Source organism: Aedes aegypti, chromosome 1 (assembly GCF_002204515.2).
Source record: "Aedes aegypti strain LVP_AGWG chromosome 1, AaegL5.0 Primary Assembly, whole genome shotgun sequence".
Lineage (NCBI taxonomy): Eukaryota > Metazoa > Arthropoda > Insecta > Diptera > Culicidae > Aedes > Aedes aegypti.
In genome coordinates, this window is record NC_035107.1 from 225307780 (window position 1) to 225330048 (window position 22269).

The following is a 22269-nucleotide window of genomic DNA, read 5'->3' on the forward strand; positions in this document are numbered from 1 at the left end:
AAAGCTACAGTCAGGTCTCCTATTAGACACATGGTTGGGAGGCGTAATAGGAATCTGCGTTATAGGAGACCCAGGGCTTATGGGATTTCATCACTTTGGGGGTGTCGTTGAATATCTCGTATGCCAAAAGAGATAGCACAGTACTGTCTTCGGCGAAGTTTCAGTCCTAAGTACGATCTACCTTTAGGAGTTGAGGATCATCCTTTAAGTTGAGAACTTGGCCGGTAGGGGCGCCTTTTCTGATTTTCACTATATGAACCATGAGGGATAAGAATGTAAAATTTTGTAACATATAATATCTCTGAATCCTGATGTTTTGGAAGGTTGGTGTCTTCGGAAGAGTTGTTCAGTAGCTCAAGGGCTGACATGTGGTGGTCATTCTGATACGGAATACGCCACCAGGCGGCGCTAGTGGGCATGGATTTTTTGTTTTGCGCATAGCTCAGTTGCCTGACCACTTAGAAAGATGGCGTCTTCAGCAAAGTTGCTCAGTATCACAAGGGCTAACATTATTTGAGCCGAAAGTTTCGACATTTTGCCACTAGGCCGCGCTAGTAAGCAAAGAATTTTTGTTTCGCGGATAGCTCAGTAGCCTGACCACTTAGACAGATGGCGTCTTCGACAAAGTTGCTCAGTATCACAATGGCTAACATTATTTGAGCCGAAAGTTTCGAAATTTTGCCACTAGGCGGCACTAGTGAGCAAAGAATTTTTGTTTTGTGGATAGCTCAGTAGCCTGACCACTTAGAAAGATGATACTTGGATACAGAGCAACTTTGCCGAAGACGCCATCGTTCTAAGTGGTCAGGCTACTGAGCTATGCGCAAAACAAAAATTCTTGGCTCACTAGCGCCGCCTAGTGGCAAAATTTCGAAACTTTCGGCTCAAATAATGTTAGCCCTTGTGATACTGAGTAACTTTGCTGAAGACGCCAACTTTCTAAGTTGTCAGGCAACTGAGCTATGCGTAAAACAAAAATTCCATGCCCACTAGCGCCGCCTGGTGGCGTAATTCCGTATCAGAATGACCACCACATGTCAGCCCTTGAGCTACTGAACAACTTTTTCGAAGACACCAACCTTCCAAAACATCAGGATTCGGAGATATCATATGTTACAAAATTTTGCATTCTTATCCCTCATGGTTTATATAGTGCAAATCAGCCCCTACCAGCCAAGTTCTCAACTAAAAGGATGATCCTCAACTCCTAAAAGTAGATCGTACTTAGCACTGAAACTTCGCCCAAGACAGTACTGTGCTATCTCTTTTGGCATACGAGATATTCAACGACACCCCCAAAGTGATGAAATCCCATAAGCCCTGGGTCTCCTATAACGTTCTGGTGTGTCTTATAGGAGTGAGCGTAATAGGAGTGCACGTTATACTAATGCGTTTAATAGGAGACCCGACTGTATATCCTTTCTCTATACGATGCCACTAAGTTTGCTATGTGTTCCAAGCGAAATATGAGACATACCACGTGAAGAAATACCCTATATTTATCAAAAAATGGGCTTTTTTGCAAACTGTTTGGCTAGCTGGCGTACGAGGGGTCCACCAATTTGAGAAAACAGAAAGGCCACCCTTAAGTTTTATCGAAAACTAGCGATCAGTGACATAAAATTGTAATTCTAACGATGGGTGCCGATGGCGGCCTGGTTGGTTCAGCGAGAATTGCTCAGTAAAGAACTGAAAAAGCTTCCAACAAAGAGCTAAAAGAGATATCAACATAAGCTGAAAAAGCTTCCAGCAAAGAGCTCGAAAAGCATTCAGCAGGTAGCTGTAAGACATACGAGCAAAGAACTGGAAAAAATTCTAGAAGAAAGCTGGATAAATTTCCAGCAGTTAGCTAAGCTTCCAGCAGAGAACGAGAAAGCTTTCAGCAGAGAGCTTCAAGAGCTTGTAGCAAAGAGCTGGGAAAGCTTCCAGCAGAGAACAGGAAAAGTTTCCAGCATAGAGTTGGAAAAGTTAAGAAGCTTCCAACAAAAAAGATAAAAAAGCTTTCAGCAGAGAGCTGGAAAAGCTTTCAGCAAAGAGCTTGAAAAGTATTCAAAAAAAAATCTTTATGAGCTTCTAGCAGTGGGCTAGAAAAGTTTCCATCAGAAAGCAGGTAGAGATTCCAAAAGAGAGCTGAAAAAGCTCCCAGAAGAAAGCTTCCAGCAGAGAGCTTTAAAAGCTCCTAGAAAAATTAAATATAAGCTTCAAGCAGAAAACTAGAAAAGTTTCGAGCAGAGAGCTGTAAGCACTTCTAGCAGAGAGCTAGAAAGGATTTTACAGAGAGTTGGAAAAGCTTCCAGAAGAAAGCTAGAAAACCTTCCAGTAGAGAACCGTAAGAGCCTCTAGCAGAGAGCAGTAAGAGCTTCCAACAGAGAGGTGGAAACACTTCCAGCAGAGAGCTGGAAACACTTCCAGCAGAGAGCTGGAAAAGTTTCTGCAGAGAGCTGTAAGAAATTCCAGCAGAGAGCTGGAAAAGCTTTCAGCAGAGTTTTGGAAAAGCTTCAAGTAGACAGCTTAAAAAGCTTTCAACATGAAGGTGAAAAAGCTTCCAACAGATAGCTGTAAAAGCTTTCAGAAGAAAGCAGAAAAGTTTACAGTAGAGAGTTGGAAAAGCTTCAAGCAGAGAGGTGGAAAAGTTTTGAGCAGAGAGCTGGGAAAGCTTGCAGCAGAGAGCTAGAAAGCCTTCTACAGAGAGCTGGAAAAGTTTCAGAGCACTGCAAGAGCTTCTAGTAGAGAGTTAGAAAAGATACCAGCAGAGTGTTGGAAAAGCTTCAAGTAGGCAGCTAGAAAAGCTTCCGACATGAAGCTGAAAATGCTTCCAACAGAGAACTGAAAAAGCTTCCAGAAGAGATCTAAAAATTCTTCTGGCAGAGAGCTGAAAGAGTTTCTAACAGAGAGCTGAAAAAGCTTCCTGCAGAAAGCTCCCAGCAGAGTTGGAAAAGTTTCCAACAGAGATCTGGAATAGCTTCAACAGAGAGTTGGAAAAGCTTCCAGAAGAGAGCTATAAACCTTCCAGCAGAGAGCTGGAAAAGTTTCCAGTAGAGAACTAGAAAAGCTTACAGCAGAGAGCTGGATAAGCTTCCAGAAGAGAGCCGTAAGAGCTTCTAGCAGAGAGCTGAAAAAGCTTCCAACAGAGAGCTGGAAAAGCTTCCAGAAGAAAGTTAGGATACTTTCCAGCAGAAAGCTAGAAAAGATTCCAGCAGAGAGGTGTAATAAATGCTAGCAGAGAGGTGGGAAAGCATCCAGCAGAGTACTAGAAAAGTTTCACAATAAGGCTGAAAAGGGCATCTGGCTAAAAGCTTAAATAGCGTTCATTATGTTTCTTCTGACAGATTGTTGACGCTTTCGGAAACCTTTCAGAATCAAATTGATTCCAACGAGAACATTTTATTTTCGATAAAAAGGAACAGACACCTCCCTTATGTGTTTTCGCAGATAGTCTCCTTCCAAGAACCCACAAGGAAGCTCAAACACTGCACCGCCTGTATGGATACAATTCCATGGAATCTATCCATCCAATCGACTGCTCCTGCTACCAAAAAAACGACGCTATCTTCGAAGAATTCCGCCATCGCAGCCATAGCAAACACCGAATACAAAAATCTGTCCAGTCAAGCCCATTAATTTCGCCAGTGCACGTGGCCACGAGCATTTGGGACCTCTTTCGGGTGATTTGTTTCCCCCGTGCCTCCTGATAGCACAAAATCCCCTCAAACTCACAATTACACGCAATGATTAAGCAGGGAAAGTCGTCGAAGAAAAATATGAACCCTGCAGGGAGTGGGCTTTATTCGGGCAGGATTGTGTTGTTTTTTTTTGATGCTCCTTCAAGGGTATAATTTGCTGTAATCTCTCGGTCCCCGGTGGAAATCCTTTCTTCTTCGGGGTAAGGCTCGATGATGAGGAAGCTTTCCCGAGAGTGAGTTTTAATTAGTTCCGGGCGATTTATGTGTGCAGTTGAAGTGACAAAGCGAATGGAATCTCTCGGTATGATTTGAATAATGTTGCAGAAGTTGTTTCGAATGGATGTTTTTTGGCAGTGTTGTCAGTTCGATTGTTTCAGGATAATGTCAATAGGGTGCTGAAATTGTTATTGAAATTTTAGTTTTTTAGTTTTTTTAGTTTACTTTTTAATTATGCTTTATGCAGAGAATCTGAATCGCGCACATGCAAGCTTCCACTCCGGTTTCTAAATCCCTTACAAATAGGCGACTATTGCTAACCAAATCCCTTTTAAATCCGAACTACCCACAACCACAGAAATGAGCAGAAACCACTGTTTGAATTCACGACATTCCTAATTAACATCCATGACCAATCTAAAGTCTGCTATAGTATGATTGAAACTCTTCATCGTTCGGTGTCTGTTTTCGAAGTCGTCATCTTCTGTCCCCTGTCTTCTGTTTGTCGAGTTGTCGAGAGAAAAAAACTGATAGTAAAATCCGAACCGAGCAACTAATGTTTTCCATTGGAGCTAGTTTAAGATTTGCATGAATAAGTAACGAGATTAGAAGTCCAAACCGCAATTGTCGACAGCGAAAACAACCAATCAGGAAGTTGGATTTGAAGTGAATCAGTTTTTTATACTCTTGAAGACGTTAGATGTTTTATGAAACCGTTGTGAACACTCAGTAAGAAAATGGGACAACAACAGCTAAACATAACTATCTACGCGAGCCAATAAAGTTGCAAACGTAAAACTTTGTAGCTCTTTTTTGTAAGCTTTTCCAACTTCCTGCTAAAAGAATTTTCATCTCTGCTGCAAGCCTAAGCCCTCTGCAGCGAGCTTCAAAAGCTTTCAGCAGAAAGCTCGAAAAGCTTCAAGGGAACTGATGACACTTTCTGAAAAAATGCGGAAAAACTTCATCAGAGAACTTAACAATTTTCCAGCTCTCTACTGGACACTTTTCCAAATTTCTGATGAAAGCTTTTTCAGCTTTCTACTGAAAGCTTTTCAAGCTTTCTGCAGGAAGCTTTTTAAGCTTTCCGCTGGAAACTTTTCCAGCATTTTACTGGAAACTGGAAGCAATTCAAGCTTTCTGCTGGGAGCTTTTCAATCTTTCTGCAGTAACCTTTCTCAGCTTTCTGTTGGAAGCTTTTTCAGCTTTCCGTTGGAAGTCTTCTAAGAAGCCTCCTGCTGAAAGCTTTTCGGCTTTCTGCTTGAAGCTTTTTCAGATCTCTGCTGGAAGCTTTACCGGTTTTCTTCTGGAAGCTTATCAGCTGGAAGCTTTCTCACATTTCTGCTAGAAACTTTTCCAACTGTTGGAAGCTATTCTAAATTTTCTGCAAAAAGCTTTTCCAGCTTTCTGCTGGAAGCTTTTCCAGCTTTCTGCTGGAAGCTTTTCCAGCTTTCTGTTGGAAATTTCTTCAGCTTTCTGCAAGATTTTTCAGTTTGCAGCTGGAAGCGTTTCAGCTTTCAGTTGAGAGTTTTACCAGCTTTCTGCTGGAATCTTTCCCAGCTTTCTGCTAAAAGATATCCAGCTTTCTGCTGGAAGATTTTTCAGCTTGCCGTAGGAAGCTTTCCAGCTTTCTATTGAAAGTTATTCCAGATTTCTGCTAGAAGATTTTTCAGCTTTGTGCTGGAAGCTCTTCCAGCTTTCTGCTGGAAGTTTTCCAGCTTTCTGCTGGAAGCTTTTTCAGCTTTCTGCTGGAAGCTTTTCCAGCTTTCTGCTGAAAGCTTTTCCAGCTTTCTGCTGGAACATTTTCCAGCTTTCTGCTAGAAACTTTTGCAGCTTTCTGCTGGAAGCTTTTTGCAAATTTCTGCTGAAAGCTTGGGCTTTCTGCTGGAAGTTGTTCCAGCTTTCTGCTGGAATCTTTTTCAGCTTTCCTCTGGAAGCTTTTCCAGCTCTTTGTTGGAAGATTTTCCACCTTTCTGCTGGAAGCTTTTCCAGCTTTCTATCAGAAGCTTTTCAAGCTTTCCTCTGGAAGCTTTTCCAGCCCTTTGCAGGCAGATTTTCCAGCTCTCTGCTGACAGCTTTTCCAGCTTTCTGCTGGAAGCTTTACCAGCTTTCTTCTGGAAGCTTTTCCGGCTTTCTACTGGAAGCTTTTCCAGCTGTCAAATGGAAGCTTTCCCAGCTCTCTACTGGAAGTTTTTCTAGCTCTCTGCTGGAAGCTTATCCTACTCTCTGCTGGAAGCTTTTCCAGCTTTCTGCTAGAAGCTTTTCCAGCTTTCTGCTCGAAACTTTTCCAGCTATCTACTGGAAGCTTTCCCAGCTCTCTACTGGAAGCTTTTTCAGCTCTTTGCTGAAAGCTTTTCCAGCTCTCTGCTGGAAGCTTTTCCAGCTCCCTACTGAGAGCTTTTCCAGCTCTCTGCTGGAAGTTTTTCTAGCTCTCTGCTGGAAGTTTTTCCAGCTCTCTGCTGCAAGCTTTTCCTACTCTCTGCTGGAAGCTTTTCCAGCTTTCTACCTGAAGCTTTTCCAGCTTTCTACCTGAAGTTTTTCCAGCTATCTACTGGAGGCTTTTCCAGCTCCCTTCTGGAAGCTTTTCTAGCTTTCTGCTCAAAGCTTTTCCAGTTTTCTGCTGGAAGCTTTTCCAGCTTTCTGCTGGAAGCTTTTCCAGCTTTCTGCTGGAAGCTTTTTAAGTTTTCTGCTGGAAGCTTTTCCAGCTTTCTGCTGGAAGCAATTCCAGCTTTCTGCTGGAAGCTTTTCCAGCTTTTTGCTGGAAGCTTTTCCGGCTTTTTGCTGGGAGCTTTTCCAGCTGTCAACTGGAAGCTTTCCCAGCTCTCTACTGGAAGCTTCCCGACCAGAACCACATAACAAAAATATAACACATTCCTATCAGCAGCAGTTAAAAAAACAGGAGTTGATAAAATGTTGTTATCAAGATGGCTTTGTTCTCAGCTTGTTACATTTTTAGTAACACATTTATAACAACATTTGTTATAATTTTGACATCGCATTTATAAGTTTGTTGCAAATAACATCCGATGTCATAAACAGTAATATAGTTCGCAATAATTTTGTTATTTTGTAACATCCTTGCAACACATTTTGTCAATAATTTTGATATAATTGTAACAGGGTTTGTTATATTTTAGTTTAATTTGGTGCAAATTTTGTTAGAATTTTTGTTACTTTAACTACTAACGGTACATGTTTTATAACAACTGGTCATATAAAAAAATCATATCAGGGGAACACATTCTGTTATAATCTTGTTTCTTCCGTCTGGTCGGGTTTCCCAGCTCTCTACTGGAAGCTTTTCTAGCTCTTTGCTGAAAGCTTTTCCAGCTCTCTGTTGGAAGTTTTTCCAGCTCTCTGCTGCAAGCTTTTCCTATTCTCTGCTGGAAGCTATTCCAGCTTTCTACAAGCTTTTTTCTAAAAGCTTTTTTCCAGCTATCTACTGGAAGTTTTTCAAGCTTTCTGCTAGAAGCTTTTCCAGCTTTCTGCTGGAAGCTTTTCCAACTGTCAAATGGAAGCTTTCCCAGCTCTCTACTGGAAGCTTTTCTAGCTCTTTGCTGAAAGCTTTTCCAGCTCTCTGCTGAAAGCTTTTCCAGCTCTCTGTTGGAAGTTTTTCCAGCTCTCTGCTGCAAGCTTTTCCTTCTCTCTGCTGGAAGCTTTTCCAGCATTCTACCTGAAGCTTTTCCAGCTATCTACTGGAAGCTTTTTCAGCTCCCTTCTGGAAGCTTTTCTAGCTTTCTGCTCAAAACTTTTCCAGCTTTCTGCTGGAAGCTTCTGCAGCTTTCTGCTAGAATCTTTTCCAGCTTTTTGCTGGAAGCTTTTCTAGCTCTCTGTTGGAAGTTTTTCCAGCTCTCTGCTGCAAGCTTTTCCTACTCTCTTGTGGAAGCTTTTCCAGTTTTCTACCTAAAGCTTTTCCAGCTCTCTACTGGAAGCTTTTCCAGCTTTCTGCTAACAGCTTTTCCAGCCTTCTGCTGAAAGCTTTTCCGGCTTTCTGCTGGAAGCTTTTCCAGCTTTCTGCTGGATGCTTTTCCAGCTGTCAAATGGAAGCTTTCCCAGCTCTCTACTGGAAGCAATTCTAGCTCTTTGCTGAAAGCTTTTCCAGCTCTCTCCTGGAAGCTTTTCCAGCTCTCTGATGGAAGTTTTTCCAGCTCTCTGCTGCAAGCCCTTCCTACTCTCTGCTGGAAGCTTTTCCAGCTTTCTACCTGAAGCTTTTCCAGCTATCTACTGGAAGCTTCTCCAGCTCCCTTCTGGAAGCTTTTGTAGCTTTCTGCTGGAAGCTTCTGCAGCTTTTTGCTGGAAGCTTTTCTAGCTCTCTGTTGGAAGTTTTTCAAGCTTTCTGTTGAAAGCTTTTCTGGCTCCCTGCTGGAAGCTTTTCTGGCTCTCTGCTGGAAGCTTTTCCAGCTGACTACTGGAAGCTTTCCCAACTCTCTACTGGAAGCTTTTCCAGCTTTCTGCTGGAAGTTAAGTTTTCTGCTGGAAGCTTTTCCAGCTTTCTGCTGGAAGCAATTCCAGCTTTTTGCTGAAAGCTTTTCCAGCTTTCTGCAGGAAGCTTTTCCGGCTTACTGCTGGAAGCTATTCCAGCTTTCTGCTGGAAGCTTTTCCAGCTTTCTGCTGGAAGCTTTTCCAGCTATCTGTTGGAAGTTTTTCCAGCTTTCTGCTGGAAGCTTTTCTAGCTTTTTGCTGAAAGCTTTTCCAGCTCTCTGCTGGAAGCTTTTCCAGCTCTCTGTTGGAAGTTTTTCCTGCTCTCTGATGCAAGCTTTTCCTATTCTCTGCTGGAAGCTATTCCAGCTTTCAACAAGCTTTTTTCTAAAAGCTTTTTTTCCAGCTATCTACTGGAAGTTTTTCAAGCTTTCTGCTAGAAGCTTTTCCAGCTTTCTGCTGGAAGCTTTTCCGGCATTCTGCTGGAAGCTTTTCCAACTGTCAAATGGAAGCTTTCCCAGCTCTCTACTGGAAGCTTTTCTAGCTCTTTGCTGAAAGCTTTTCCAGCTCTCTGCTGAAAGCTTTTCCAGCTCTCTGTTGGAAGTTTTTCCAGCTCTCTGCTGCAAGCTTTTCCTTCTCTCTGCTGGAAGCTTTTCCAGCTGTCTACCTGAAGCTTTTCCAGCTATCTACTGGAAGCTTTTTCAGCTCCCTTCTGGAAGCTTTTCCAGCTTTCTGCTCAAAACTTTTCCAGCTTTCTGCTGGAAGCTTCTGCAGCTTTCTGCTAGAATCTTTTCCAGCTTTTTGCTGGAAGCTTTTCTAGCTCTCTGTTGGAAGTTTTTCCAGCTCTCTGCTGCAAGCTTTTCCTACTCTCTTGTGGAAGCTTTTCCAGTTTTCTACCTAAAGCTTTTCCAGCTCTCTACTGGAAGCTTTTCCAGCTTTCTGCTAACAGCTTTTCCAGCCTTCTGCTGAAAGCTTTTCCGGCTTTCTGCTGGAAGCTTTTCCAGCTTTCTGCTGGATGCTTTTCCAGCTGTCAAATGGAAGCTTTCCCAGCTCTCTACTGGAAGCATTTCTAGCTCTTTGCTGAAAGCTTTTCCAGCTCTCTCCTGGAAGCTTTTCCAGCTCTCTGATGGAAGTTTTTCCAGCTCTCTGCTGCAAGCCCTTCCTACTCTCTGCTGGAAGCTTTTCCAGCTTTCTACCTGAAGCTTTTCCAGCTATCTACTGGAAGCTTCTCCAGCTCCCTTCTGGAAGCTTTTGTAGCTTTCTGCTGGAAGCTTCTGCAGCTTTTTGCTGGAAGCTTTTCTAGCTCTCTGTTGGAAGTTTTTCAAGCTTTCTGTTGAAAGCTTTTCTGGCTCCCTGCTGGAAGCTTTTCTGGCTCTCTGCTGGAAGCTTTTCCAGCTGACTACTGGAAGCTTTCCCAACTCTCTACTGGAAGCTTTTCCAGCTTTCTGCTGGAAGTTAAGTTTTCTGCTGGAAGCTTTTCCAGCTTTCTGCTGGAAGCAATTCCAGCTTTTTGCTGAAAGCTTTTCCAGCTTTCTGCAGGAAGCTTTTCCGGCTTACTGCTGGAAGCTATTCCAGCTTTCTGCTGGAAGCTTTTCCAGCTTTCTGCTGGAAGCTTTTCCAGCTATCTGTTGGAAGTTTTTCCAGCTTTCTGCTGGAAGCTTTTCTAGCTTTTTGCTGAAAGCTTTTCCAGCTCTCTGCTGGAAGCTTTTCCAGCTCTCTGTTGGAAGTTTTTCCTGCTCTCTGATGCAAGCTTTTCCTATTCTCTGCTGGAAGCTATTCCAGCTTTCAACAAGCTTTTTTCTAAAAGCTTTTTTTCCAGCTATCTACTGGAAGTTTTTCAAGCTTTCTGCTAGAAGCTTTTCCAGCTTTCTGCTGGAAGCTTTTCCGGCATTCTGCTGGAAGCTTTTCCAACTGTCAAATGGAAGCTTTCCCAGCTCTCTACTGGAAGCTTTTCTAGCTCTTTGCTGAAAGCTTTTCCAGCTCTCTGCTGAAAGCTTTTCCAGCTCTCTGTTGGAAGTTTTTCCAGCTCTCTGCTGCAAGCTTTTCCTTCTCTCTGCTGGAAGCTTTTCCAGCTGTCTACCTGAAGCTTTTCCAGCTATCTACTGGAAGCTTTTTCAGCTCCCTTCTGGAAGCTTTTCCAGCTTTCTGCTCAAAACTTTTCCAGCTTTCTGCTGGAAGCTTCTGCAGCTTTCTGCTAGAATCTTTTCCAGCTTTTTGCTGGAAGCTTTTCTAGCTCTCTGTTGGAAGTTTCTCCAGCTCTCTGCTGCAAGCTTTTCCTACTCTCTTGTGGAAGCTTTTCCAGCTTTCTACCCAAAGCTTTTCCAGCTTTTCCTGGCTGCTGGAAGCTTTTCCGGCATTCTGCTGGAAGCTTTTCCAACTGTCAAATGGAAGCTTTCCCAGCTCTCTACTGGAAGCTTTTCCAGCTTTCTGCTGACAGCTTTTCCAGCCTTCTGCTGAAAGCTTTTCCGGCTTTCTGCTGGAAGCTTTTCCAGCTTTCTGCTGGAAGCTTTTCCAGCTGTCAAATGGAAGCTTTCCCAGCTCTCTACTGGAAGCTTTTCTAGCTCTTTGCTGAAAGCTTTTCCAGCTCTCTCCTGGAAGCTTTTCCAGCCTCTGTTGGAAGTTTTTCCAGCTCTCTGCTGCAAGCCCTTCCTACTCTCTGCTGGAAGCTTTTCCAGCTTTCTACCTGAAGCTTTTCCAGCTGTCTACTGTAACCATTCTAAGCTCTCTACTGGAAGCTTTTCTAGCTCTTTGCTGAAAGCTTTTCCAGCTCTCTGCTGAAAGCTTTAACAGCTTTCTGTTGGAAGCTTTTTGCAGCTTTTTGCTGGAAGTTTTTCCAGCTTTGTTCTGGAAGATTTTCCGGCTTTCTGCTGGAAGCATTTCCCATTTTCTGTCAGAAGCTATTTCAACTTTCTTCTAGAAGCTTTTCCAGCTTTCTGCTTGAAGCTTTAACAGCTTTCTGCTGAAAGCTTTTGCAGCTTTTTGCTGGAAGTTTTCCAGCTTTGTTCTGGAAGCTTTTCTGGCTTTCTGCTGGAAGCTTATCAAGCTTTCTGCTAGAAGCTTTTCCAGCTGTCTGTTGAAAGCTTTCCAGTTTTCTACTGGAAGCTTTTCCAATTTTTAACTGGAAGCTTTTCCAATTTTTTTCTAGCTCTCTGCTGGGTGTTTTTCCAGCTCTCCGCTGGAAGCTTTTCGTTTTCTCTGCTGGAAGCTTTTCCTGCTCTCTTCTGGAAGTTTTTCTAGCTTTTTCAGCTTTCTGCTGGAAGTTTTTGCAGCTTTATGCTGGCAGTTTTTCCAGCTTTCTTCTGGAAGCTTTTCCGGCTTTCTGCTGAAAGATTTTCTAGCTTTCTTCTGGAAGTTTTCTTAACTTTCTGATTGAAGGATTTCCAGCTTTCTGTTGGAAGCTATTCCAGATCTTTGAGCTTTCTTCTGCCAGCTTTTTTATTTTGCTGCTGGAAGCTTTTCTAACATTCTGCATGAAGTTTTTCCAGCTTTCTGCTGAAAGATTTTCTTGCGAAACATTTCCATCTATCTGCTTTTCCAGCTTTCAGGTGGAATCCTTTACAGATGTTTGCTGGAAGTTTTTCCAGTTTTTTGCTGGAATCATTTTCAGCTTTCTGCTGGTAGATTTTCCAACTTTCTACTGGAACCATTCCAAGCTTTCTGCTAGAACCTTTCCAGCTGTTTCTCCAACTTACCTCTCTATTATAAGATATTCCTTGCCTATTTCTCTGCTTAAAGCATGTACTATTGTTTTTCTTGAATTTTAAAATTCATTCAAATATTTTTAGCTTATTCTACATTTTGATTCAATTTTCAAAGCACTATTTGCGAATGTTCCATTTTCAAGAAAACATTTTACCGCTAAAACCACCCAAACCAGCACCACCTCCGGAGTAATTACTCAACGCTTTCTATGGAATCGCACATAATCCAGATGTCATGTGTGTTCTCCGTTACTCTACTCCAACTCCAACGCTCAGACTGCATCTGATTTAGAAAAGTATCAGACGACTCGGAAGATAACAGAGGAAAAAATACGGAAAAGCTTTCCGGTACACAGGTGTACCTTCCAGAATGGAATTGACCCAAATTCTACAACTCAGCGTCTCAATTTCTATCTATTGCTCTTGCACTTCAAGTCCTGGACACTCGACTGGAGTCGGAAAGGACGATGGAGCATCAGTATAGGAAAAAAAGCATTTTCACTAATTAAAAGTGATACGACGATGGCACTGGAACCACGTTATTCAATTTAGTGCCTGCCCCGGAAGCTTGAGCTCGAAGATAAATGTTTGGTTGTGTGTGTGTAAGTGTGCGGTGTGAAATCCTTGTCGGGATTTTTAGGTAAATTGCGAACGAGCATGTCACCTTGGGTCTCATTGCCACAATCTGTGCTTGGCACCATGTGTACGGTGTGGTAGATTTGCTTAAGAGATTGGATGGAGATGGAAAATAGGTGTTTGATAAAAATACCTCTCAAGGTGAGAGCACTTTTCCATTTCGGTAGGTTTTTTGAAGCCAACTTGGGAACGTTTTAATCTTGATTGTTCTAGCTGGAACAACGTGTAGTTGGTAGATTGAAACATTTTGTCGAAAACATGACTTCAATCGAGTAAGGAATAACTGAAATACAGCCTTCGGAACATCTTACCGGTAATAAACCTGGAACGGATTGCACCGGTGGCCAGTTTTCGTCTTGCACTAAACCATACCTTGCGACATATCAATCGATTCGATTTTGTCCTGCGAATATAACGCTCACAATGAGATTCAAAATGTTCATTTTTTATCTTCAATGTCTCAAAAACATCTGCGCAACTGGGACTGCAAACAGCCGAAAAAGAAGCAGCACCGCAACATTTCTAAATGGGAAAACTTTATCACCAAATACCGAGTAAAAATTTATATGGCAGTTATCATTCGCAGTCCCCACCGCTTTCCATCCGTCCAAAGTTGGGAGGAAACATTTTGAAACAACAAAAAATAACTAATTCGCAGAGGAAACCCCGACTGGAACATTCCGGACGATTGCTATCTGCGTGAGGCGGTGTGAAATTGAGTTCATGAGAATCCACTTCGCATTCCGGGCACTCCGCAATTGGCCGAATTCCGACACAGACGAAACGAAACCGGGAAAAGTTTTTTGCTGTTTTTAACGTTACGTTTATTGTTTGTTGGAGGGGAATTATTTTAATTATGGAAAAGCGTTCTAGCCATAGAAATCCTTCGTCGGTGAATGGCGGCCAGATCACTTATCTGTAATGGAGGTGAGAGGCTAACCCGGCTTTACCCGGAAAGATGGGACCCTTGTTTTCCCGCCAGGATTATGAATGTCTAATGACCGAATTGACTTACCAGTTGGGCATGCCACCGACAAACACGTCCGAGTTGGTGGCAAACTTCCCAAAGAGGAATTCCTTCCCTCGGGAGGTACGACTCTGCGATACGCCATCTACCGTCAGGGTGGTGTGCTCGTCGTTCCGGAGGACCTGTTTTGAGGGAAAGATGGAAAACGGAAGATTAGCTGATGGTTTGGGTGAATGAAGACAGGGATCACTGGACACATTATTTTGATGTCCTGAGTAGGGATGCAACGCACTCCAATATACTTCTACTCAAATCCACTATAATATCCAATATACTCCTACGAAAATATACTTTACTGACTAAGTCGTAAAGTTTTACAGTGTATAGTTATGAATTTTAGAGTGTACTTATTTATTCAATCCTATTTCAATCCAATCCAAAGGCTACTTCAAATGTTATCCCAGTCCAACCTAAATCTAGCAAAAAAATCAAATCAAACTTCAGACCAACCCAACTTTAGAGTAAACTTTGATGTAAATCAATTTGCCCGAGAGGGTAAATCAATCCCTCCAAAAGGGTCATTTGATTCCCTCGAAAGGGTAAATCAATTCCCCCGAGGGAGTACATCAATTCCCCCGAGAGAGTAAATCAATTACACTGAGAGGGTAAATAAATCCCCTTAAAAGGGTAATTTAATTCCCTCGAGAGGGTAAATGAATTCCCCCGAGACAGTTTGTCAATTCCCCCGAGAGGGTAAATCAATTCTCCCGAGAGGGTAAACCAATTCCTTCGAGAAGGTAAATAAATCCCCCCGAGAGGGTTGACTAATTCTCCCGAGAGAGTACATCAATTCCCCCGAGAAGGTAATTTAATTCCCCCGACAGGGTGAATAATTACCCTCGAGAGGATAAATCTATCATCCCGAAAGGGAAACTTATTTCCCCTGAGAGGGTAAATTAATTCCCCTGAAAGAGTGCATCAATTACTCCGAGAGGGTGAATTAATTCCCCTGAGAGAATACATCAATTCATCCTAGAGAGTAGATCAATTCCCCCCAGAGGGTAAATCAATTCACCAGAGAGGGTAAATCAATTTCCTCTAAGAATTCTCCCGGTAGGGTAATTTAATTCCCCCGAGAGAGAAAATCAATTCCTTCAAGAGGGTAATTAAACAACCCCCCGAGAGGGTAAACTAATTCCCCCGAGAGAGAGTACATAAAAACCTCCGAGAGAATAAATTAATTCCCCGAAGAGGGTAAATCAATTCCCCCAAGAGGGTAATTCAATACCCATGAGAGGGTAAATCAATCCCCCAGAAAAAGTAATTAAATTCCCCCGAGAGGGTAAATTAATTACTCCGAGAGGGTACATCAGTTCCCTCGAGAGAGTAAAATTCACCAATTCAGAACCTTCAATGTTTCTTAACATCTATGCAAAATTTTCGCATTGAAATAGGTCATGTGTCTACCATGACGACAGTTTTCTTTTCGCGTTCAATTTTCAGCTCGCACGGGTTCAAATTTTTGAACTGCTCAATGTTCAAGCCTACTTGATCTCTCGTTCAAAAATTTTAACTGAAACGCAAACTGAACGCGTTCGCATGCAACACTGCCTAGAAGAGGGTAAATCAATCCCCCCAAAGGGGTAATTTAATTCCCCCGAGAGGGTAATCAACTCTTTCGAGAAGGTAAATAAATTCCCTCGAGAGGTTAAATCAATCCCTCCAAGAGGGTAAACTAATTCCCCTCTAGAGATTAGATTAATTCCCCTGAGAGGGTAATTTAATTCCCCCTAGAGGGTAAATTATTACTCCCGAGAGGGTAAATCAATTATCCCGAAAGGGGAAATTTAATTTCATCGAGAGGGTAAATTAATTCCCCCGAGACGGTGAATTAATTACTCCGAGAGGGTAAATTAATTCCCCTGAGAGAGTACATCAATCCCTCCGAGAGTGTAGATCAATTCCCCCGAGAGGGTAAATCAATTCCTCCGAGAGGGTAAATCAATGCCTCTAAGAGGGTAAATAAATTCCTCCAGTACGGTAATTTAATTTCCGAGAGTGAATAAATCCTCCCAAAAGAGTAAACTAATTCCCCCGACAGAGTATATTTTCCGAGAGGATAAATCAATTCCCCCGAGAAGGTAAATTAATTCCCCTGAGAGAGTAAATCACTTCCCCCGAAAGAGTAATTTAATTCCCCGGGAGAGTTAATTAATAACTCCGAGAGGGTAAATTAATTCCCCCGAGGGAGTATATCAATTCCCCCTAGAAAGTAGATCAATTGCTTCGAAAGGGTAAATCATTTCCCTCGAGAGAATAAATTAATTCGTTAGAGATAGCAAATGAATTCCTCTAAGAGGGTAAATCAATTCCCCTGAGAGGGAAAATTGATTCCTTAGAGAAGGTAAATTTATTCCTCTGAGAGGATAAATAAATTCGCCCGAAAGGGTAAATCAATTTCACCGAGAGAGTATGAGAAATTAGTAAAGAATAAGGGGCGAGGAATGAGGCTTGAGGAGTAGCAAATGATGAATGACGAAAGTGGAGTGAGGAGTAAGGAATTAGGGGTGAGGAAAAATGATTGAAGAAAGAGGAAAGAGCAGTGAGGACTGAGAATGAAGGTGTGATGAATAAGGAGTGTGCAATGAGGAATAAAGAGTGATCTATGAGGAACGAAGAATGCTGTATGAGTAGTGTGAAGTGAGGAATGAGAAATGACGAGCGAGGAGTGAGGAGTGCAGTGTGAAGATTGATGAATGTGGAATGAGGAGTGAGGAGTGAAGAGTGAGGAATGAAGAATGAAGAGTGAGAAATAATGAGTGAAATGAAGAATGAGGAGTGAAGAGTGATGAATGAAAAATGAAGAGTGAGGAATAAGGAGTGAGAATAAGGAGTGAAACATGAGAAGTGAAGAATGAGGAATGAGAAGTGAGGAATGAAAAGTCTGGAGTGCGAAAATAGGAGTAAAGAGTGAGGAATGAGAAATGTTGATGATGATGATGATGTTGCCAAAGCCAAAGCCAAAGCCAAAGCCAAAGCCAAAGCCAAAGCCAAAGCCAAAGCCAAAACCAAAGCCAAAGCCAAAGCCAAAGCCAAAGCCAAAGCCAAAGCCAAAGCCAAAGCCAAAGCCAAATACAAACCCATCTTCTCATCAATTAGAACTTAATTTCTGAGACAGTACATCAAAAATTGCGTGAAAATCTTCCTCGAAAACCCTACACCCACCCACCAATTCAGATTTTCATCGATAGTTCACTGCTCTGATAAATTTCCCACGAACCATCACTCATTGACGCGCGCTCCGCCCGATTGAAAGCAACTTAATTAGGGGCGCTTGTTTGCATATTTTCCACGTTGCCACCTTGTTTGCATTTTGCTTTCACAACCCACGTTGGGAAATCCGTGGAAACTGTGGGATAAATTTACCCCCCTCCCAAAAAAAGAAAAGAAAACAGAAGAATCTGCAGTACGTGAGAGACGATCAATTTCATCGGTTGGTTGAGCGTGTTCAATGTCGCCCACATCCAGTCGGCGGGTTTCTCCCACGAACCAGTCTCTGTCATGGTTGCTTATCTTAGTCGGGAAAGGAGGACGGCGAGGTGGATTAAAGGACGAAGACGGTAAGCAATCTGAATTGGATTGCTGCTCCGCTTTCCCTGTCAGTCCTTCGTCGCCGCCGTTGGATGAGTTAACTGCGACGTGGAACAGGATGAGAAGTGCGAGGTCTCTGTCCCCTGGGGCGATTGCTCCTCTGGAGCTTTCATCTAGCTCTGTATATAGCTAAGGGTTGGGTTGCTCCATAGTAGAACGTTTGTGTTTTATCAGGAATTCACCTGCCGGGCGCAAAACTCCAACCAATTCTGGAGCAGTAAGTGGCTTCAAACATTTGGCAGAGTGGATCGTCACGGGAGGGAATACCAGGGTGGAAGTGACAGGTGATTTTCACGAAACTAGGTGAACCTGACTACGACTGAAGGTCAAACAGAAGAAAGCAGCGTCGTCATTTGGATCCCTTCGCTGATGATTCAGTGCGAAGCGAAGGGTTCATCGTTCGTTGGCTGAAAGTAATGTCCCTCCCTGTGCTTGATTGACGTGCTTTCTTTCTTTTAGTGGGAATTCGTTTTGCCATGGTGGCTGAAGCAAATCTTCTTCTATCCTTCTTCTGTTATTAATTGGTCTATAAAGAAAGCCACACCAAAGCGGGAATAAAACTGTCAGCTCATGTTTTGCACGGTTAGGTTTATTCACACAGAATCGAGCACAAATTTATTGTTTTTGTGAGTGAACTACTGATTACTGTAGTATATTCTGATTTAACTTCGCTGTATAAAACATTTTATGTCACATTTATATACTAACCTAAAAACTGTACTACAACAAAAAAAGTTTGATGGTTTTGTTCTCTAAAAGTCCGAATACGCGTTGGATCGTCGCATACTCTGGTGATAAACCTTGCACCTTCGTAAGTTACACTTATTAGTTCAAAATATTAGTTTGTTTGGGTTGGGTCCCAGTTGTTACTACAAAACTCTGGAAACAAACAATCTAAAAACTATCAATTTTCGATCTCAACAACCATTGCTTTACTTTATAAGCGCACCAACTAACAACTCAGTCTTCATTAGTAAATAACTTTAAAAATATTAACATTATATTGTAAAAGTAATACTCAAGATCTTTCCGAAAGTAATCCGGACATAACAATTTTGCGATGAGTATTAATGATTCAAGAACCCCAGGGAAGTGATGGAACGGATGGAAGAACTACAGCAAGCAACACTCTAGATGGCACAGTTCCTGTAGAAGCTAGCGCAGCCAACACCAACCCTTAGCAACCCAGAGCAAACCTTGGCAACCAACATCGACGAATTTTCGTTCAACCCGCAAAATGGAATCACATTTGACAAGTAGGAAGGTGTGGCCCATTTAGAATTGGAACATACACAAATTGGAATAATTTGGATATAATTCAACAATACTGAAATCTGTTTAAACTCAAATGTTGCATTGCTTGTAAGCTTCAAAGGAAAAATAATAAAAAAAAAATTATCCCCTTTTATGAGAAACTGTCGGAATTTTCCAGGAATACGGTTAATTATGTAATTTGCGCAATCTATTTTCATCAATATTTTTGACAAGTTTATCCCATTTAGGGCCCTATTTTATAAGTCGAGTCGAGCAAAAACGACTCGACTGGAGTCACTGTCGACCAAAAATTTCGCTCGACTGGGCTCTGTCACTAGAGTTTATCGACAGTTGTCTCTCTATGTGGCTGGATTACTATGGGAGTCGACGGGTGACATCTGAAATATGCATGCTTACTTTGATCGACAATGACTGCAGACGAGTCACGTGAATTCGCTCGATTTACAAAATAGACCCCTTAGTTCACAGTTAGTCGATGTTTTGGCGATACTTTGGGGTCTATTTTGTAATTCGAGCGAATTCACGTGACTCGTCTGAAGTCATTGTCGATCAAAGTAAGCATGCATATTTCAGATGTCACCCGTCGACTCCCATAGTAATCCAGTCACATAGAGTGACAACTGTCGATAAACTCGAGTGACAGAGCCAAGTCGAGCGAAGTTTTTGGTCGACAGTGACTTCGGTCGAGTCGTTTTTGATCGACTCGACTTATACAATAGGGCCCTTTGATTCCCTCTTAGCTTCCACTTTATAATAGCCCAAAATCTCTTAATTGGGCTGATTCGGGGTCAATTACGTGGGTATCAGCAGATGGTACACAGTAACTGCCCGACGTTTCCTCTGTTGTTTGCGATCTGTCTAAATAGTTACTTCGAACTAATTCAGTACGAGCCACACAGTATTTATTGAAAAACCTTACACTTTTGCGATTTCTGTTCCTGATCAAGTGGTTTTTTTTTTTTCCAAATTTTCTGCGCATTTTTTTTTTAATTCCTTTATTAATATCATTTCAAACATTACATTCAATTCTTATATCTAGGTGTTCTGTGTTATTAGACAACACTATCATCCTAATTCAGTGAAACAAATTCAAGATTTTATTAACATTTTGTTAACAACATATTACATTTCATTTGCCGTAGCAGTTCAGATTTTTTACAGGTGAGATGATATCACCTGCTTATATGAGCAAAACAAAACGCTTTCAGTTTACTTAACCTAACTTAACCTAAATATATAACGCATTAATCGTGGCAAAAGAAGATTGCAACGATTTTTGCCTGAAACTATTTATTTTTTTATTTGACATTTGTTCCAATGTTTCAACATTGGATATTCTATGTAATTCATTGGTACTATACCAGGGAGGAAGCTTCAGAATCATTATCAAAACTTTATTTATAATCCTCTGCAGAGCTTTCTTCCTGGTATTACAACAGCTAGTCTATATTGGTACAACATACAACATGGCTGGCCTGAAAATTTGTTTGAATATCAAAAGCTTGTTCTTAAGACAAAGTTTTGATTTTCTATTAATAAGGGGATAGAGACATTTTACATATTTGTTACATTTGGCTTAAATGCCCTCACTGTGATTTTTGAAAGTTAAATTCTTATCTAGCATGAGCCCTAGATACTTTACTTCATCTGACCAATTTATTGGAACTTCTCTCATCGTGACAACATGTCTACTTGAAGGTTTCAAATAAAGAGCTTTGGGTTTATGTGGGAATATTATTAGTTGAGTTTTGGAAGCATTAGGAGAAATCTTCCATTTTTGCAAGTATGAAGAAAAAATATCCAAACTTTTTTGCAATCGACTACAGATGACACGCAGGCTTCGTTTTTTGGCGGAGAGGCCTGTGTCATCCGCACACAAAGATTTTTGACATCCATGGTAACTCAGGTAAGTCAGATGTGAATATATTGTATAATATTGGTCCCAAAATGCTGCCTTGAGGAACACCAGCTCTTACAGGAAGTCTTTCAGATCTGGAGTTCTGAAAATTAACCTGAAGTATACGATTTGACAGATAACTTTGAATTATTCCAACAATGTATGTTGGAAAATTAAAGTTTTTTAATTTAACGATCAAACCTTCATGCCAAACACTGTGAAATGCTTTTTCTATGTCTAGAAGAGCACTTGTAGTATGAAAAGGGGAGGAGTTCAAATTACCTGCTACGATATCGGCAAAGGATTTTCCTTGGGTAATACACAGTATTATTCTATCAAAACACGTTAATGAAAACATTCAGATGTTTCTTCGTCATCAATTCAAATGAACACGCCTCACAATGTGACTGATTCGGAGCTGCCGTTCTTATGGAAAAGTTGCCGAATAGAATGAGGCTGCCGACAATAGTCACACTGACAAGAGATGTTCGCAGCGTTGTAAAAACTTTTCCAAAAGCATTTCGACAAGTCTGTCGGTGTGAATCGATAGATGATTGAGCCATGCATAAATGTAAACAGACAGACACGTAGTTTGTGTGCGTTTGTTCGCGAATATTTCAAAAGAAGCGCGGCATCGGATAAGACGGCCGAGAATAGGTAAGTTCCTCTACTTTCGAAATTAAAGATTCGAACGGCTACCCGACGGATTCAAATTTGTTTGTGAATTAACATGATTATAATCTTCCTGATGGGTATGATTATTAATCAAGCGAATGTTAACTGAGCATTGTTCGAAACTCTACCAGGGAAACTTCGGAAACGACCGTTATCGTAACGGACATTATCGTTCATCTGCCTAGCGTCAAGGTGACTTGCCTTCGCGAAGGGCAAGCCCAAAAATTTGACTTATAATTGCCCCCGCAATTCGCGCATATGAACTTATCGGTATCTTCCTTCGCTGGGCAGACGTCCTTGGCGTGAGAAGAATCTCCACAAATCATGCATTTAGCATCCATGCGAAAATTTTTTGTACCATGACCCCACTTTTGGCACCGACGGCAATGAGTGGGGTTCTGATAATTTCCTCCAGGTTTCTGGAAATGTTTCCATGTCACACGGACATCGAACATAAGTTTTGCTTTTTCTAAAGCTTTAGTATTATTTAGTTCTTTTTTGTTAAAGTGAACTAAATAATATTCTTGAGAAAGCCCCTTTTGAACAATGCCAAATTGGGGTCTCTTTTTCATAATGATTACTTGGACTGGGGAAAATCCAAGTAAATCATTTATTCCATTTCTGACCTCTTCAGGTGACTTATAATCACTTGATATACCTTTCAAGACGACTTTAAACAAACGTTCAGTGTTGTCGTCATAAGTAAAAAAATTACGCTTCTTCTCTTTAAGGTGTTTGAGAAGAAGTTCGCGATCTTTAAGAGTTTCCGGCAAAACGTAACAGTCTCCTTTCTTTGCGATTTGGAAGGGAACCTTGATTCCCCTAATGGAGTTCAAGATCTCCTGCCTAAATTGCCCCCCAACTGACCACGATAGGCGGCACTTTTTGCTTCCTCACTTGAATCAAAGAGCCTGGGCTAGAGGCTGCTTCGATTTGGTGTTCGGAAAATTTGTCTAGAGCATCGATCTGATTGCTCATTTCGATGCAATTATCAAAATTATCCATTTCACCCCTGGAAGAATGTTCGCATTCCGGAGAAATGTCCTTTCTACCATTTTTGCCACGTTCAGTGACAGTTTATATCCTACATGTTTTAAAAGAATGGTTCACCCTTCCTTTTGTTAGTAGTTGCAACCATATTCACTGAATATT

General features: G+C 41.6%; 1 protein-coding gene across 1 annotated transcript in view; it reads right to left on the reverse strand.

Annotated features, from left to right (window-relative positions):
• LOC5567609 (neurexin-1) overlaps positions 1-22269 on the reverse strand; it is a 571360-nt gene that overhangs the window by 477895 nt on the left and 71196 nt on the right. Inside the window, 1 exon segment of the mRNA XM_021857706.1 lies at positions 13668-13801. Within this exon segment, the coding sequence (XP_021713398.1) occupies positions 13668-13801 (134 nt within the window).